A 17,842-nucleotide genomic window follows, 5' to 3' on the forward strand; every position below is an offset into this window, starting at 1 on the left:
TAAATCCTTTTTATTGGTTTTCCTCAATGTACACTTAATCTTCTCTTCCTAACAGTTTCTTGCAGTAGCATAGAAATGGAAAAAGAGAGTTTATCTCAGAAGAGAGGAGAGAGACTCAGAGAATGCTCTAAAATTTACCAGTCAGCATTACCACAGTGAAGTTTCTGCTTACAGAGAAGGAGCCAGATGCATGTCAAAGGTGATTAATCCAAGAAAGAAAGCACATTTCCTCCAGGGACACTCAGGGGAAGTAGAGGAGAGCTTTGCCAAGTACTAGGAAACCATAACCAAGTCAGGCAGGGTTCTAGGTGAAAGCTGCCATCATCACCCTACCCCAAGGGGCACACCTGCCTCATGCAGCCTAGCATGACTACATTACCTAGGCACGTGCGCGCGCACGCACACACACAGACTCCTGTGAGCATTTTGAGCCCCATCACAGGCTGTAACTCTCCCGCCCAACCTCTTTCCCATCCCCATAATAACCAGGGTTTAACTACCGTCTTGGACTCAGTTTTTCATTTCTGCTTCATCAGGCTGCAGGGAGCTTAGATGTCATAATTTGGATGAATCTTGCAAAAATAATTTTAAGTCAAGACACCTTGTGGTAGTTAGATTCAGGTGTCAACTTGGCCAGGTGAAGTTACCTAGTTCTATTGCTGTGGACATGAGTCAATGGTACGTGAACTTCATCTATTGCTGATTATATCTGCAGTCGGCTAGGAGGCGTGCCTGCTGCAATGAATGATGTTTGATTTAATTGGCTGGTGCTGAAATGAGAGCACTCAACATAGCACAGCCCAAGCAGCTCAGCATACCTCATCTCAGCACTCACAGCTCTCAGCCCAGGCCTTTGGAGATGCAGAAAGGAATCACCCCGGGATAAGTTGTTGAAACCCAGGGGCTTGGAGAGAAGGCCAGCAGAGATCTCTCTGTGCCTTCCAACGTAAGAAAGAACCTCAGCTGAAAGTTAGCTGCCTTTCCTCTGAAGAACTGTATGTCAACTAAATAAATCCCCTTTTATTGAAAGCCAATCCATCTCTGGTGTGTTGCATTCCAGCAGCTAGCAAACTAGAACACACCTCCATCCCACTAAAATAATTACGCGATTCTGGCTCCCTACACTCCCAAAACCCTACTCCTTGTTTGCAAAACTCTGATCTTAACCCCCTCCCTGGTCTTATCTCCCACTACTTTTCTTCATAAATACTTCCTTCATACATGCTATATCCTAATTTGCTGTCGCTCAACTAGTTTCTTATATCCCAGACTCTGGAATTTTGCTTGGTGGTTCTTCACTTTGGTAATTCTTTTTCCCGTCAAAAATTTTAGTCATTCTTCAAATTTTAGCTAAAAACAACCTTCCTCTTGCAGACTCCTATGTCCACCTCAGTGGGGAATGATTTACATCATTGGTATTGCAATCATGATGTTAGAATCAAGCTAATTTAAATAGCTTCCAAGTATGAGATCTTTCTCCTTGTCTCCTTGATAATCTGCCAGCACTTTTAGAAAGTGATTTCACCTACCTCCTGCCAGAAAATTAATATATGCCCTGGGTCCACAGAAACTATTGCCTTTTGGATTTTTATAAGAATATGCTGTGTAAAATATGAACCCTAAGGAGTCTTACTCTCATGAGCTGAGGGAAGCAAATTTATGTGAATCTATGAATCTTAAAACAGCATATCAAAGCAGAAGGTGTTGTGAGGGTGAGTCCATAAATGTGTGGGAATCTGATTCTACAGGGTTACTGGTTTGAAATTTTGGGATTTTGCTGCCAAGCTTCCATAAACTACAGTACCCATTGCCAAATACATAAATTAGAAGTCTGCCCAAAAAGACATGAACTATATTCTGAGGAAATACAATTCACAAATCAGTTCCCAGAAATTGTAAAAGTCTTGTTGTAGAGTACACTAGTGGTTAAAACTCATGGGACATTAAACAATTTCTAACACATTCTTTTCCCTTATAAAATTGCCTTAAGTTAATACAGGTTCATTTTTGAAATTGTCTACCCAAGAGCTTCCTACTTGTTAAGATTCTGTTCTCCATCACAGAAAGCTGTTCTGGAGATTTCCCTGTTTAATAGATTTTTAAAATATATATACGTTTCAAAATCAGTAATTTTGCTACACAACCAGATTTCTAAAAAGCATCTTTGCCCTATCTTTACTTTGTCACCCACTGCAATATGGCCGCTGGTCTCCCAACCAAAATTCCTCTCAGCAAAGTTGTAAACACACCTCTTTACAAACCTAGTGAGAATCTTTAGGTCCCCATACTACTTGACTTCTCTGTGGAAATGACCTTGGGGACCACTTGCTTGCTTTTTAAATGTATCATCTGGTTCAGTCCCTAGGCTTTCCTCTCATTTTCCTCATTTACTGGCTTTCTTTTTCCATCTCTTCCTCAGGCTTCTCTTCCTTGGCCTTTCCATGAAATGTGTGGACTCCCTGGAGCTCTGTCTTTGCAACTTCTTCCTCTGCATCCTCATTGAGCAATCTTATCTTTGTCAATGGAATCAATTCCCTCCTGTCATGAAGACATCTTCACCTTCATGTCCACGTTACTCATCTTCACACGCACACAACCTGTTCCTCCTCCAACATCATCCTCTAAGGAAGGGCAACCCTCCCGCCATGCCTGCTTTTCCTCCAAGTCCCCCTCCAAGGGAGAGCACCACCCCAATCCATCTTCTTGTTGGAGTCATCCACAATTCCTCTCCTCTCAGTCCCCACATCTAATCAGGCACTACTTATTATTTCTGCCTCCTAAAATTTCTCATTTATGTCACCTTGCCTTTGCCAGTGTCTCTGTGTACTCATCACGTCGTTGGAGCCTCCTGGCTGGTGTCTCTGCTTCCATTCCTCCCTCTTCCATTAATGCTCCCCACTGCTTTCCTGCCCAGAGTCCACTCTTGCTTCTTTTCCACTATACTGTGTAGTAGACTAAGCAAATCCAATTTACATACAGTTCTCCAAATATCCCAGCTCTCCCAGGCCTCTTTGCTCTTAATATGCTGCCTTCTCTGCCTGGAAAGCCCAGACTCTGTCATTCATCCTGAGAGTCCACTACTCACTCTTCAAGGATTAGCCAACATGCTATCTTCCCTGACACGTTCTCTGACTCTCCTGAGTATTCTTGGGTTCTACTTTGCCTGTGTTTCCACTGTACTCACTACAGGAGAATCACTAACCTGTATTCAATAGACATTCAATAATCAATTAATGATTATAACTGAAATTTATTGAGTACTTACTATGTTCCAGATACCAATTAAACCATTTAAGCTCTTTAGCTGTACTACCTCATTAAATCATCACAACTCTATGAGACTGGTATGATTATTATTTCTATTTTATAAATGAGGAAACCAAGGCACAGAGTGATCCAGTAACTCACCCAAGGTCACAAAGCTAGTAAATAACAGAGCTGAGGTTTGTTTGAAGCCAGGTAGCCTGTGCTCAAAATCTCTCTTTTCTAATGCCTCCATTACAGCACCTACTTTCTTGTATGGCAGTTGTTCCTCTGCGTGTTCATGTTTCCTACCCATGCCTTTTTCATTTTTGTCTTTTCAGGTACTTCATAGGTCCAGGCACACAGGGCTCAAAGGCTCAATACATGTTTGGTGAATGAATTTATAAATGAATAAATGAATGAGTGTCCACAGATGCCTCTTATAGGCCTTTCTAATTACCTCCTTCCAAGTCGTTGGTCTGTTCTTTCTTCAGCCTGAGTATACTCTTCAATCAATCCTGCAAAACATGGCAGCATATTCAGTGTGAACAGCCTCTAAAGAATAGCAAGAGGCAAAATCATTAATCAAGCACTACCTGCGTGAGGATCAGAAACAAAGAGTTCTAATGGATATGTTACAGCTTCTGCAGCTCAAGTAGTGCATACAAAAGACTGACCATGCAGGCTGCAGGCCAACAGGTGCACCTTCCAGGGATATCAGTGGACCAAGCCGAAAGACTCCGGCATTGGCCTGGAGTCTTGTTGCTTTCTTCTTTGCCTTTTCCACCCTAGTGAATGTTGGAGAAAGAAGGACAGTCAGGGGATAGTTTATATGTTGCCATCTCATTTCCCAAGTTCCTTCTTTTCAACAAAGTTATTGACATTGGTGACTTTACTTTAGATTCACTTCAGATTCTTTCCAGAAGAGGTGTATGACCTTTGTCCTTATCTGCTTCACTACTGCCCTGCAAAATACTCTAAGGCACACCAAAAATGGGATACTGGGACTTTCCTCTTTCTCCACTCTACAGCGTTTTCAAGCTGACCACAGCCTTAAAGACTGCCTAATCATGTGAAGTCATGCGACAGAATATTATACACCCAGGCATCAGAGCTAGACCACTTGGCTGTGAATCTCTATGCCACCACTTACTAATTCTAACTGTGGGCAAGCCATTTAGCCTCCTGACGCCTCAGTTTGCACATCTGTAAAATGGGAATAGTCATATACATATCTTATGGGTGTAGTTAAGGGATTAAAACAAGATAATAAATATAAAATGCTTAGAACATTGTCCAGCATATAGTAAGTGCTCAATAAATTCTTAGCTTTATGATTATCATTGATTATTCAAACACCCCTAAGTACTGGATCCCCATGCAGTACAGAGCTATGTATCCAGTACTGTGGGAAGATTAAAAAAAGAACTGAAATCCTAATTTCTGTCCCCATATGAGTGCAATAGCAAAAAAGAAAAAAAGGTAAAAGCAAGAAGTTTCCCAGGGCTATAGGAGCAAGCAACACTTCTGCCAAAAGGAGTATTCCAGTCATCTCAGCTGCTTAGCTTATACTTAGACTATAACTCTCTTCAAGGGACCTCAGAAAACTTGGAGGACGTTTTGCATTCATCTTTGACAATGCAGTCTACTAGTCTATTGCAGTGTGTCTCAATCTTGTTACAATGGACATTTTGAGCTGGATAATTCTTTGTCGTGGGGGTTGTCCTGCGCTATATGAAATGGTTAGCAGCATCCCTGGCCTAGATTCCAGAAACACCCCACCCTTAGTTGTGACAACCAAAAATATCCCTGAAAATTGACTCTGAAGTGCAAAATTGCCCCTGCTGAGAACTGCTGGTCTTCAGGATTCCAGGAACAATACCCAATGTTTGGAGCTCACTGTGATATGAAGGAAAGAATAAAAGAGCAATGAGTTTTTCTCCATAACATCGGGGATAAGGCTCCATTTCACTCATCTGGCCAGGAGATCTTGGTCCTATCTCTTCACCTCCTTGGTGGTAGAATGGGGGTTATATGGGCAGCCTCACAGGGTTGTGGTGAGATTAATCAAACTGTTTTTGTGAATCTGCTTTAACTGTAGACCACTATTCACATGTACAGAAGTATTTTAAACACCAGAATTTTTGCTCCACTCTGCTATGCCCTCTGTCAGCTACATTTGAACTGAAACATGGTCAGTTTAAGATTTCAGGCCCAGATGGTTCATTTAATTCACTTAATTCACTCCACAGTTATGCACTGAGCACCTACTCTATGCCAGTTGTCACTCCCGAGGTGAATCAAGGTCTATCTCTCCTTTGGGTGTGTTTCTGTTTGTCATCACTCATGACCAGGACTGGACAAATTAGCATGTCATGTTCACCAAGTCCAAGAAAGATAAAAACTGAGTTGCAAGGTCTTATCTAGGTACATTGCCCTATGTGGTTGCCCGAGTTTCATAGGGACTCTCAGCTAATCTTTAAAATCATTTGGAGAAAAGGTAGTGAACTTTTTTTGAGCCTAAACCATATACTAGCTTCTTCTCAAGTGCATTTAGGACTGTGAGAAAGGTATTATTATCCAGTTTTTACTGATGAAGATATTGAAGCTTATAAAGAATAAAGAAGTTTTCCCAGTGTTACAGGATAGGTGGCAAAACTGGAATTTGAATGCATATTGGTTTTAATCCAAAATCTTTTCCTACCATATCATGTAAATAAGGAGTCTATTTTGAAACAATACTATGAATAATAAAAAGTTGCGTGTACTATCAAGACCACCTATCCCAGGGATATGTAAGTCTGAGAATATGAAGTGCTCTGCTCACCTGTCTGAATTCCTTGTTTGGGAAATTCCAGGTAAATGGCCACCGCAATGTTCCCCAGTCCTTCTGTTAAGGAGATATCAGCTAGACAGAGCCAGCAGAAACTGGATACTTAGCATAAAAGAGAGGTAATTCCTGACCAAAAGAAGCAGAAACAACAGCGGTTCCAGTCTGCAGCCTCTTAGAGCCTGGCTTCCCCCAAATATCAACAGGGCACTGAGAACAAAGCAATACTCTAAGCACACCAGGAGTCAGCCATGGGGAGAGTAACTTAATAGACCTGTACAGCCAACACAGAGACCATGGAGCAGAAGACAAGCTGCCCACAGGACAGATCAATAGATTTCTTGACAAGTAACACCACTGCTATTATTTTTGCAACACTGTAATTTATGTTATGGTATATAAATGTGCTTGGAGGCCCGAGAAAGTCAGACTGATAGCTTTATTTTGATCAAATCAATTGGATGGCACCGTATTACCCAGAAAATGTACAAAAGGTTCTGAGAAACACTGGGTCCCCTTCACTGGAATTTTTATAAGCCTAAACAGTATTTGTACCCAAAAAAAAAAAAAAACCTTTTATTTGGGTTTTATAAATACAAAAGTCCTGGAACTCCTGAAGCAAAATCCTTTCTAAATGTCTGGCCTGCAAAACTTTGCCATAACAAATATTTAATGTATGTAAAGGAAAAGTGTGTCTGTGCAAATATGGGCCAGGAAAAAAGCCATAAGGCAACACTTTTCCATCTTAGGAAAAAAGCCATAAAGGCAACACTGGCAGTGCCCAAGAAGGTAGTGTCCTGGAAAGAGGAAGCCATCTGGGAGTCCATTTGCCCTTGTCAGAAGATCCTTATGGCTCTCTTAATCTCACACCATTACACACTTAATGTAGCATTCCTTATCTCTGATCCCATATGTATTGACTAAATAGGAGCTCAAGGAATTAGGTTGTGTGCACCCCCCACCAACCCTGCAATATATCCATTTGTAGCCCCTAATTTACACAAGGACAGAGAAGTCTCAAATCTTGGAGTTCAATTGCAAACAACACGGTTCGTGAACTTAGATGATGGGGCTTGGGGCAGTGGCAAGAAGAGACTATAGGATGCTCCAGGAAAATATAATGCACTGTTCCTTCCCTCCCTACACTCTGCTACCATAGCACAATTGGTGAGTTCCTGATGCCCAAAAGGTAGGTGCCTGGATGGATATATTCCTTGACCCCTCGCCCCTTCTTTGCCATGCCCCAGTTCGGCAGGGAGCAGGGAGGCTAGTGAATGCCAAATGAAAGAAGCAATAATGGGAATGCTGATAGACACACATCATAAATGGAGAACACTTGAAGTATAATGAGGCAGACCCAATCAATGCTAGGGCCTGATGTTGGAAGGGTATAGTGGTTCCTGGCAATGTGCAGCAGCTGACACTAGAATCTGTCCTGATTCAGCTTTGCTGGTATCATGCATGCACCTTGTGAGAAAGAAGTCATATGAATGCTCTGCTCTGGGGTCTTTGAATAACTAAGAATAAATATTTCTTTAGAGCAGAGATAAAATATCTTTGGTCTTGTGTCCTGTAGAACTTTCAGGTTTTGATGGCTATTCAGCTTGTGATGGCTATTAATAAACAGGAGTCAGGTATGGGAGAGTGTAAGCAACACCTCTGGGTTTCTACACCTATTGGGGAAAAATAAACCTGGAAAAGGCTAAGATTCTCAGAGCCATCGAGATTTGGATGGGATTTATTGGGACTACCTCTTTATTCCCAAGCTGACAAAGCCAGAGAGACCTGGGCAATGCATGTTTACCAATTTTGCCCAAACAAGTATTTTCAATCTCCAAAGCATCAATTTATCGATTGAAATCAATATCAACCAATTAATTTTTAAAGTCAATTTTGAAGTCAATCAATTTATCAGAAGCCTAGCAAACTGAAACAATAGGGGAACAGAAATCAACAAAGCCACAAATTTTATCAATTTCTTGTGGTTTTGTTGATTTCCTTTTCCCTATTGTTTTAGTATCCTAGGGTGCTCAAGCAAATATCATGAACTAGTTTGGTTTAAACAATGGGAATTTATTAGTTTATAGTTTTGAGACTAAAAGAACATCCAAATCGAAGTGTCACAAAGGTTATGCTTTCTTCCCAGACTGTGGCATTCTGGGGCTTGCTGCTAGTGATCTTGGTCTTTGGTTTGTCACATGGCAAAGCGCATGGTGGTGTCTCCTGGCCTTTCCCTTCTCTTCCAGGTCCTGTTGATGTCCACCTTTTGGCTGCTCCCTCCGTGGCTTTCTGTCTGTCTAAATTTCACTCTACTTATAAAGGACTCCAGTCTTAGCACTAAGACCCGTCCTGACTGAGGTGGACCACACCTTCTGAACTAATGCAACTTCATCAAAAGGTCCTACTTACGATGAGTTCACACTCACAGGAATGGGTTAGAATTAACAGCATGTTTTTCTAGGATACATTCTGCTTCAAACCACCACACCTATAGAAAACCAGTTGGTCCACTGTACATTCGATCCCAAGCCTTCCATTTACCCATGGACTTTGCTCCAGCAATTCTCTCTGCTCTCCAACATTGTCGTTTTCTTTTCCTATTGGACTGCCTGCTATTATATCACCCATCTTTAAAACAAACAAATTCTCTAAACCCTATTTTCCCCTCAGCCCTGGCCTCATTTCTTTGCTCTCTTTTCTATCAAACTCTTCACAAGTGTTATATATGCTAGTCAGTTACTTTCCTCCCATTCTTTCTTTTACACTCCTATCAGGCTCTTGCCCCGAAATTTCTCTTATTAAGATTACCAATTACCTACATGTTCCTAAATTCAATGATCAATTCTCAGTTCTCATCTAATTTGATCTACCAGCAGCATTTGGCACAATAGGTGGTGCCATCCTCCTCAATTCACTGTTGCCCACAGGCTGCTAGGATAACATACTCTTTTTGTTTCTCATCCTACCCCAGTAGCTCCACCTTTTAACCTGCTTTTCTGTTCTTCCTTCTCTCCCTAATCTCTTAATGTTCAACTTTTTTTCCCTCCATCTTTACTTACTCCCTTGATGATTTGATCCAGACCTATTGTTTTAAATAACATCTATTTCCAATGATGACCAAATTTATTTCTTCAGCCCTGAACTTTCTTCTTAACTCTAGACCCATATGTCCCTCTCCACATTTTCACCTAACTTGTCCAACACTGAACTCCTGATCTGCACCCGCCAATCTGTCTCTGTATCCTGTATCAGTGGATGACAACTCAATTTTCCAAGCTGTCCAAGCTAAAACACTTTGGATTCATTATGTACTCCTATGTTTTTCTCACATCCCTCATAAATAATATGTCTGGAAATCCTATTGGCTCTACTTTCAAAATATATTGAGACTTTGACACTTCTCACCACCGCCATTGCTACCACACTGGTCTGAGTCCCCATCTTCTCTTTCCTGAGTGATTGTAACAACCCCTCCCTACTTCTTACCCATGGCCCCCTCCAATCTATTTTCAACATAATAGTTAGAGTGATACTTTTTGAAAAGTGAGAAAATGGTTTACTCTTTTAAAATTCATCAATGTAATCCATTGTTCTAGCAGAATAAAGGAAGAAAAACATATGATCTCATTAGATGTGGAAAATCACTTAATAAAATTCAGAATCCATTCTTGATTTAAGGAAAACAAAACACATCTCCCTGCAAACTAGCAATGAAAACAACTTTCTTAATATGAAAAAGCGCATCTACAAAAACAAACAAAAAACTATAGCTAACATCATGCTCAGTGGTGAAATATCAAAATCTTTCTCCCCTTAAGTCAGGAACAAGATAAAGACATCCACTATCACCACTTCTTTTCAACATTGTACTGCTGATTCTACCCAATGCAACAAAAAATGCAAAGTTTAAAGTTCTGAAAGAAATGAGGAAAACTGTTTTTATTCATAGATGATAAAAAAGCACACAGAAAATTCAAAAGAATTCACAAACTATTACAATTAGTAAGTGAATTAGGCAAGGAGGTCACTGAGTACAAGGTGAATATATAAAATTCGTTGTATTTCTATTTACTCACAAGTAATTATAAAATCAGATTTAAAAAATAATCGTATGTAATAGTATCAAAAATTATTTAAGCCTTAGTGAAAATATAACCAAAGATATGTAAGACTTCTACCCTAAAATCTATAAATTTTTCCTGTGAGAAATTAAAGAAACTTTAAATAAATGGAGAAACACTACATGTGCATTGATTGGAAAACAGTGTCGTTCAGATGTTCATTTTGTCAGGTTGACCTATAGCTTCAATTAATTTCCAATAAAAATCTCAGCAAGATTGTTTTGTGGAAATAGACAAGATGATTCTAAAGTTTATGAAAATACCAAGAACCCAGACTAACCAAGACAATGTTGAAGCAGAACAAAGCTGGAGGACTTCTCACTACCAGATTCCAAGACTTGCAATAAAACTACAGCAATTAAGGCAATATGGTATGGATGCAGATGTAGACCCACACGTATGTGGCTACTTTGTGTACAAAACATGCTACTACAGTGGAGACAGGATGGTCCTTACAAACAGTCATGCTGGAGCAAGCAGATATCTTATGGAAGCAACAGCAGCCACCGCAACTCTGACTTCTACCTCACATCCTACACATGAAGTAATTCAAGGTGAATCATAGATCTAAATGTGAAAGCCAGACCACACAGCTTTTAGAAAACACATAGGATAATATCTTCATGACCTTCAGGTGAGTAAAGATTTCTGAAATAGGACACAAAAAGCATTAGACATAAAGGGGAAAATGATAACCTCATTAAAATTAAGAACTTCTGTTGATCAAAAAATATCATCAAGAAAGTGAATAAGCAAGCTATACACTGGAAGGAGATATTTGCAATACAAATATCTGATAAAGAATTTGCATTCAAAATATATAAAGAAATCCTACAAAACAATAAGAAGGCAAACCAACCATTTTAAAAATGGGGAAAACCTTAAAATGGCACTCCAAGTGGCCAATATGCATATGGAAAGTTGCTCATTAAGAAAATGGGACAATATGGCTAAAATTTAAAAACTGACAATACTAAGTGTTGATGAGGCTGTGTAGCAATTAATCTGTGGTAACAGATGTAAGAATAGTGGCTACCTTTGATGGTGGTGATGGGTTGTCTTGATCTGGATGGTGATTGCAAATGTGTGTACCTAACAAAATACTCATAAAGCTGTACTTTACTGCATGTAAACTACACTTCAATTAAAACGATGTTATGTAACTGAAATGCTTCCTGATCAAATGATATTATATATAGAATTCAGGGAGGAGGGAAAGTGAGTGGGGCTATAGATATAAACTATCATCCATGAGTTGATGACTATAAGGTTGAATGATGGTTTATATAGAAAATTTTAAATACTATTCTGTGTACTTCTATATGTTTAAAATTTCCCTAATGAAAAGTTTAAAACACAAAAAAAATTAATATAAGAAATATCAGATCATGTCATCCTTCTGCTTACATCCACCCATGCAACCCCCAAAAAGTAAACAAAATTCCCTATGATGTACATATCACATATCTGTGTGTGTGTGTATTTATAGATATGGAAATACATATATGTAGGGAGACGCATTGAAAAAAAAGTAAAACCCCAAAGTCTTTACAATGACTACAAGGTACTATATCCTCTACCTTTACCCCATGGTCCTTGCTACCCCAATCTATCCTCATATACCAATTCCAGCTACACTGGCACTCTCCCTCCTTAGGGACTTTTCTTAGACTGTTCTTTCAACATAGAATGTTCTCCTTCCATACATCTATGCTTTCTTCAATCTTTGCTCAAATACCAACTTTTCAATGAGATCATACTGATTACCCTATTTAAAATTGCAATCTACTTCCTTGCATTCGTGTGCTCCTTTACCCTGATATATTTTCTCTTTATTCCCCTGTAGAATGAATCGCTTTCTAAAACACTGCATATTTTATGTATTTATTGTGTTTATCATTCATTTTCCATCTTTCCTTTACCTCACCCCATTAAAATGAAAACTCTTTGAAAGCAAGGTAAAATAGTGACAAGGTCCTCAAAGAGTAGCTGAAATTTAGAATATACTCAATAAATACTTGCTTAGTAAATCAATGAATGAACAGCAGCTACTCAACAAAGGAGACAGATTCCGTCTTGACTTCCCACGCAACTTGACTACAGAAAGAATTGCTTCTGGTCCATATTTTTTTTCATTATAACAGCATATGTCAGTCTTTTGTGGTGTAATGAACATGTTGGCCAATTTGCCTGTCACTTTCTTGTCTTCCCCATATATCTTCAAATGCTATTCTGAGCCCTGGAGAGGGGAGCTCTAGAAGCCTAACTAATATGGCTTCCTCAGACACAATCAATTTGACTTAGAGAGAACCCAGGACACAAGAGAAGCCAGGCCATTGGCAGGCCGGTGATCAATCACTTTCATCTCTCAAAAATTTGGACCATAAAACACCGAAACCAGAGTGTGGTATATGCCTACCTATAGAGTTGGGGTTATGCACAGGTAGAGAGTGAGGTATATGAATCAGTCAGCAGGGAGAAGTAGAGAAGGGAGAGATCCCATGGCCTTTGGGGGATAAGAGGACAAACTATGTTTTGACTTTCTACTCCTAATTCTAACCTTTGGCCCCAGGTGGCCCAGCAGGACTCTCTCTCCTAGTCTTGGATGCTCTGTTGAGTCCTTAAAGTAAGCCTAATTTACCCAAGCTTGAGTGGGTCTCTGTAGCTTGAAAAGTGTCCTTAGGCCAGCACACCGCAGCCTGATAATGGAGGCAGATCCATCTGGTTAGCCTTCCCTGGCATCAGTGCGTCACGCTGATCCAAAGTGATCAGTATGGATTCCTAGGTTGAATTCTCAAAAATATGAATTCAAATGGCCTGGGAATATGTGCCTTTAACAGCTTTCTAGACTATTGTAATTTGGAAATCCATTTAGGAATCACTGCATGCTATTTCCAAATACAGACTGTGAAATCATTTCTATAGTGTAGATGTGGCGCTTTTAATAATTTGGAATATTGTGAATACAGTAAGACATGTCATATTACATATACCTATGCCATCTCTTTTTTCCATTTAAATCACATACTAAAGGTGGAAAAACAAAAAACAACAAAACACCCTCAGTAGCCAGTAGGGTTTTCCTGAGAAGTTAACTCCCTTTCATAGCAGCATTATCTTGGTCTGTATATGAAAGTCCATAGAAATGTGAAAGAACCAAGCTCCTCTCTTGGTAGGCAGCCAGCTCGCTCTATGCTCTCGAGGTCATTGAATCCTCCACCAGGGTCACAATGACAGTGGGGGACTGGGTGAGGGCTCAGTAAATTTTACAGCCCATAATAACAGTCCAAGTGATGCTGCTGAGATAAAGGGGGTAATCAAATTTTATGCTTCAAGGCGTGAGCTGATTACTGCTGGGCCAAGAGGGGATTTATTCCCTGTGTCTCTGACAGGCTCAGGAGCCAGGTACACTCTGTGAAGCTTCACACACTACTAGCAACTTCAGAGGAAGAGGATCCGTGAGTCAGAAGGTTTGACACCCATTGGCTTCGCTTCCATATTTTCTCAGATCAAGGGCAGAGGAATGCTGTAAAAGAAGCTGCACAGGCAAAGGATTTGCTGAGAAAAAAAAAAAGGGACAGGAACTGTGTGGAATGTATATGGGGAGTCCTGGAAAGCATACCAGGCCAGGTCCTGGTCTGACCTAGAGAAGAAAGAGAATCCTAAAGACCTCAGACCCTTTCAACTTCTTTAAGAATCAGTTTCAACATCTGTGAAATCTATTGATTAAAATCTGCTTTTTGACGTGGTTATGAGGATGAAGGCAGTCAAGACTGGATTACGGGATAGGGCTACCAGACACTATTGAGCTGACAACCTGGAAGACACCAGAGCACAAAAGTTCTGGGTAGATATGCTTTTTGGTTCTGGTTCAGACACAAAGGGATAGACCAAAAGCTTAAAGATTTTTAAGGAAACTATAAGTCCAAAGAAACTAACAAAGTACCATGGCTTATAGCTACAGAAATTTAATATCTCACAGTTCTGGGCCATGCTCCCTTTGAAGTCTCTAGGGAAAGATCTTTTCTGGCCTCTTTCAATTTCTGGTGGCCCTAAACACTCCTTGGCTTGTAGCAGCATAACTCCAATACTGCCTCTGTCTTCACATGGTTGTCTTCTCCCTGTGTCTAAATGTCTGTGTCTCTGGGTCTAAATTTTCTTTCTCTTGTAAGGACAACAATTATACTGGATTAAGGTTCACCCTAATCTATTACAACCTTATTTTAACTAATTACACCTGCAAAGACCTTATTATGAAATAAGGTCTACATTCACAGGTACCAGGAGTACCTTGAACTTATCTTTTCAGGTAAAACAGTTCAACCTACAATGTCTAATAATTGTTCATCCCTAAGGCAACTATTGAACCAATGAACTTGCACCAATAGGAAGTGGGCTGCTGACACTGTAACACTATTTGACATCAGAAAATTTGCTCTCCTAGTGCCCATCTGGAGTATGGCCACAAAGAACAGACTAGGAAGATCCTTCCAGGAGCAGAACTTGTCATTGAGAAGGAAGCCAACCACAAGACTTAAAGTCATAGCTCTGTCCTAACCCAGAACTTCTCTAGCACTGTAGAGACTCTTATTCTGAAATGGGACGGGACTAAGCTGTGCTCCCAGTGTACCCAACAATAGCAATTAGCTTAGTCCCTCTTTCCTCTTCCTAGTCAAATCTTACTCACTCCTTGGCTCTTAGATCAAATCAGTCCACCTCTACATAAAAGTCTTCCCTAACCACCCCAGGCCACAGGACACTTTCCCTCTTCTGAATTCCTTATGACTCTTTAAAAACAAAAAATGAACTAAAAAAACAACCATATATATTAGTTGGACACCACAAACTAGCCAAATGACACATGAAATTAACCATCATGGCACCTACATTACTTATATTCCAAATGGTGATAATCTCTAGCCTTGATAGAATGCACAAATATATATTTGTTCAGGTACCAGGTGTAAGGACTTGAACATATCTTTTATATAAAAAAAATATATAAGGTAATATATTTCAAAAGAAAGAGCTCAGACTTTGAAGACAGGACCCGGCTCTACCACTTGTTAGCTGAGTGAACTTTGGATATTTCTTTACCCTCTAAGACTTAGGCTTCTCATCCATTAAATGTGGATAAGTATACTTCATAGGATAATTCTGAATATTAAAATAATATATATATATCACTTGGAACACTGTTGGTATTTAATACATTGAAGCTATTAAAACTTGTAATATTTAATTTTTCAGTTTTCATTTGCTCATGTTTTATATATCTAACTAAAGTTTAAGCTGTTTGAGGAAAGAGTGCTTGATACATTTTCATATTCCTTATAGGTTAATGCCCACAGAAAAGTTCATGAAATATTGCTAACTACAGTAGCACTTGGAGTAAGCCCATTTTCTTCCTCTGGTGTTTTCAAAATACCAGAATAAGGAGAGTAAGCCTAAATTTGTGTCCAGAGCAAATGCAGAGTACTTTTTTTTTCAGAATCCTTTTATTGATAGTTCTGGAAGTAGATGATCGGCATCAGTGGAGTACAGATTCCATTTGAGGATAAGAAACTCAGAGATCCAGGCATTGAGTATTCAAGGGTTAAAGTCAGTGTGGTAAGAAGAAAAATATGACAAAAATATAAATGTAGACTAGAAATCTTTATCTTTCCATTTTCCAAAGGAAATAGGAAGAGAGTAGGTGAAAGACCTCAAAAAGGAATGTGGGCACTAGGCAATCAAGTAAGGAGGACTTCATAACATGCCAGGTCTTTTGACTCTGGCTCCAAGTTTTTATGTGATGCCTGTAGAATCAGTCATCAATCCTGGTCTGACCACCTCAAGTTAAGTAGGAACCTGGAGACACCTGATGGAAGTGTATTCCCAAAGCTTCTTCCAGGCACATTCAGACACATATTCTCTCTTCAAAAATAAATAAGCAAAAAAAACAAATGAAAAATTCTTCAAAGCATTCAACCTGATGTATTAGTGGACCTCTCCAAGAACAATCATGTCCTTTTTCTGTATTCCCAAAAAAGGCAAAGAGAAGTATTAAGTTTTTAAAAAATAAGCATGGAGGGAAGAGGCTGCTGTTGTTGGGTGGTGTCTGGAAACCCTGCCAACTTGATTGTTCTACATTTACACCTCAGAAAAAATATACAGTTACAGTCTGTTCATCCACCAGCCTCTAAATGATCCTTGAGCCATTTCCTTCTGCTTTTATGATCTTTTATTAAAAGACTTCTGTGTTCACAGAGGAGTCTATGCCTTCCCAAGTCAAGACCAGATCTCCCATGTCTGTTGTTGTCTCCTTGATTAACCACTGGAATGTGTCACATTTCCAACATCAATTTCCTCTTCTTCCACCAGATGTTGTACCACCATCAACCTTGGAATAGCCAATAACTCAGGATGATAATATTGAGACCATTAAGCCCACATACTTCAGTCAAACTACCTCACTGTTGTCTGCACTCCAGGTTATAAAGATTTCTTGCAGCTCACACAGACTCCTTAAGCTCTGGTCCTGATGGGTTTACCTCAGATGAGTTTACCATTCTGTCTACTGTGGCCTCAAAATATTGCATAATAATGGTAATGCTGATAGCCCCAGGATGTTACATGGGCATAACCCATAGCTTAGATCTAATATAGCTTGACACCTCAAAAACATATACTCATTCATGCATGTACACAGAGACATAAATATAAATCCCTTTTACTCATGATTGGGGAAAATTCACACCCTAATGTGCGAGAATCCGCTCACTAGGTTTATGAATGAACTGGTCAGGATAGTGTAAAATTAAAATCCCCAAGTAAAGTCTCATAATCCCCAAATTCCCGTTTCTACAGACTGTTAGGAAGACATTTTCTTGGAATGCATAAAATTGGGGCTTTACTACAGCTATCAATTTTCAATAGCCCTTGGCCTACAGGCAGCCTCCTGAGACCCCTTATCTCCTACATTTCTTTTCAGCTCCAGCTTCCAACTTCCACCTCCAGGTAGACTACCATAAATAGATGGATGATATTATGAAACAGACAGCAATGATTTAAAAGCAAGAGATGAATGTATCAAAATTAACAAATGTGTAGGACATTTGCCAGGGAATCTGGACATTTCTGTAGCACTGTGGTCAAAGGCAGATGGAGCCACCTCAATCTCTTGTCCCTCTTTAATGCTTTTAACTGGAATCTTAATTGAGAAACACTGGGGAGTCTCCACAAAGTAAACTTTAAGGATAATAATTTCATATGCAACAGCATGTATTTTTTATTAGGGCTCCCCATTATCTAAAAGGTCACTGCCAGCAGCTCTAATGGCAGTGACTATATAAATCAGCATGATCCCAAACAACTTTTTGAAATGATGAAATTGTGCTGTCCAGTAAGGTAGCCACTAGCCACCTGTAGCTATGGAGGACTTGAAGTACATTTTATTTACATTTAATTAATTTAATTTAAATAGCTGCATGTGAAGTAGCCACCATGTAAGGAGGTATCATATCTATGGGTTCTGGAAATTAGGACCTGAATATCTTTGGGGGCCATTTTTCTGCCTACCATACTTAAGTCATATAAATTGCTGTACTGGTTTGAAGCTATTATGTACCCCAGAAAAGCCATGTCTTTTAATCCTCATTCAATATTG

The 17,842-nt window shown here is 39.6% G+C and overlaps 1 protein-coding gene across 2 annotated transcripts in view; it reads right to left on the reverse strand.

Moving 5' to 3' along the window:
- The window catches only part of LOC143651269 (uncharacterized), a 216,349-nt gene that overhangs the window by 79,533 nt on the left and 118,974 nt on the right, over window positions 1-17,842 (reverse strand). Inside the window, exons 3-5 of one of the 2 annotated variants that reach the window (XR_013159944.1) lie at window positions 6,071-6,202; window positions 3,921-4,031; window positions 3,704-3,761 (exon numbers count right to left, since the gene is read on the reverse strand). Coding sequence is in view for 1 of the 2 variants with exons in the window: in XM_077122257.1 (XP_076978372.1) it covers window positions 3,704-3,798; window positions 3,921-4,031 (206 nt within the window). In the remaining variant the exon portion in view is untranslated. Of the gene's footprint in view, window positions 1-3,703; window positions 3,799-3,920; window positions 4,032-6,070; window positions 6,203-17,842 lie in introns of both variants that reach the window. The other variant, XM_077122257.1, reaches the window with a different exon arrangement.

Source organism: Tamandua tetradactyla, chromosome 12 (assembly GCF_023851605.1).
Source record: "Tamandua tetradactyla isolate mTamTet1 chromosome 12, mTamTet1.pri, whole genome shotgun sequence".
NCBI lineage: Eukaryota > Metazoa > Chordata > Mammalia > Pilosa > Myrmecophagidae > Tamandua > Tamandua tetradactyla.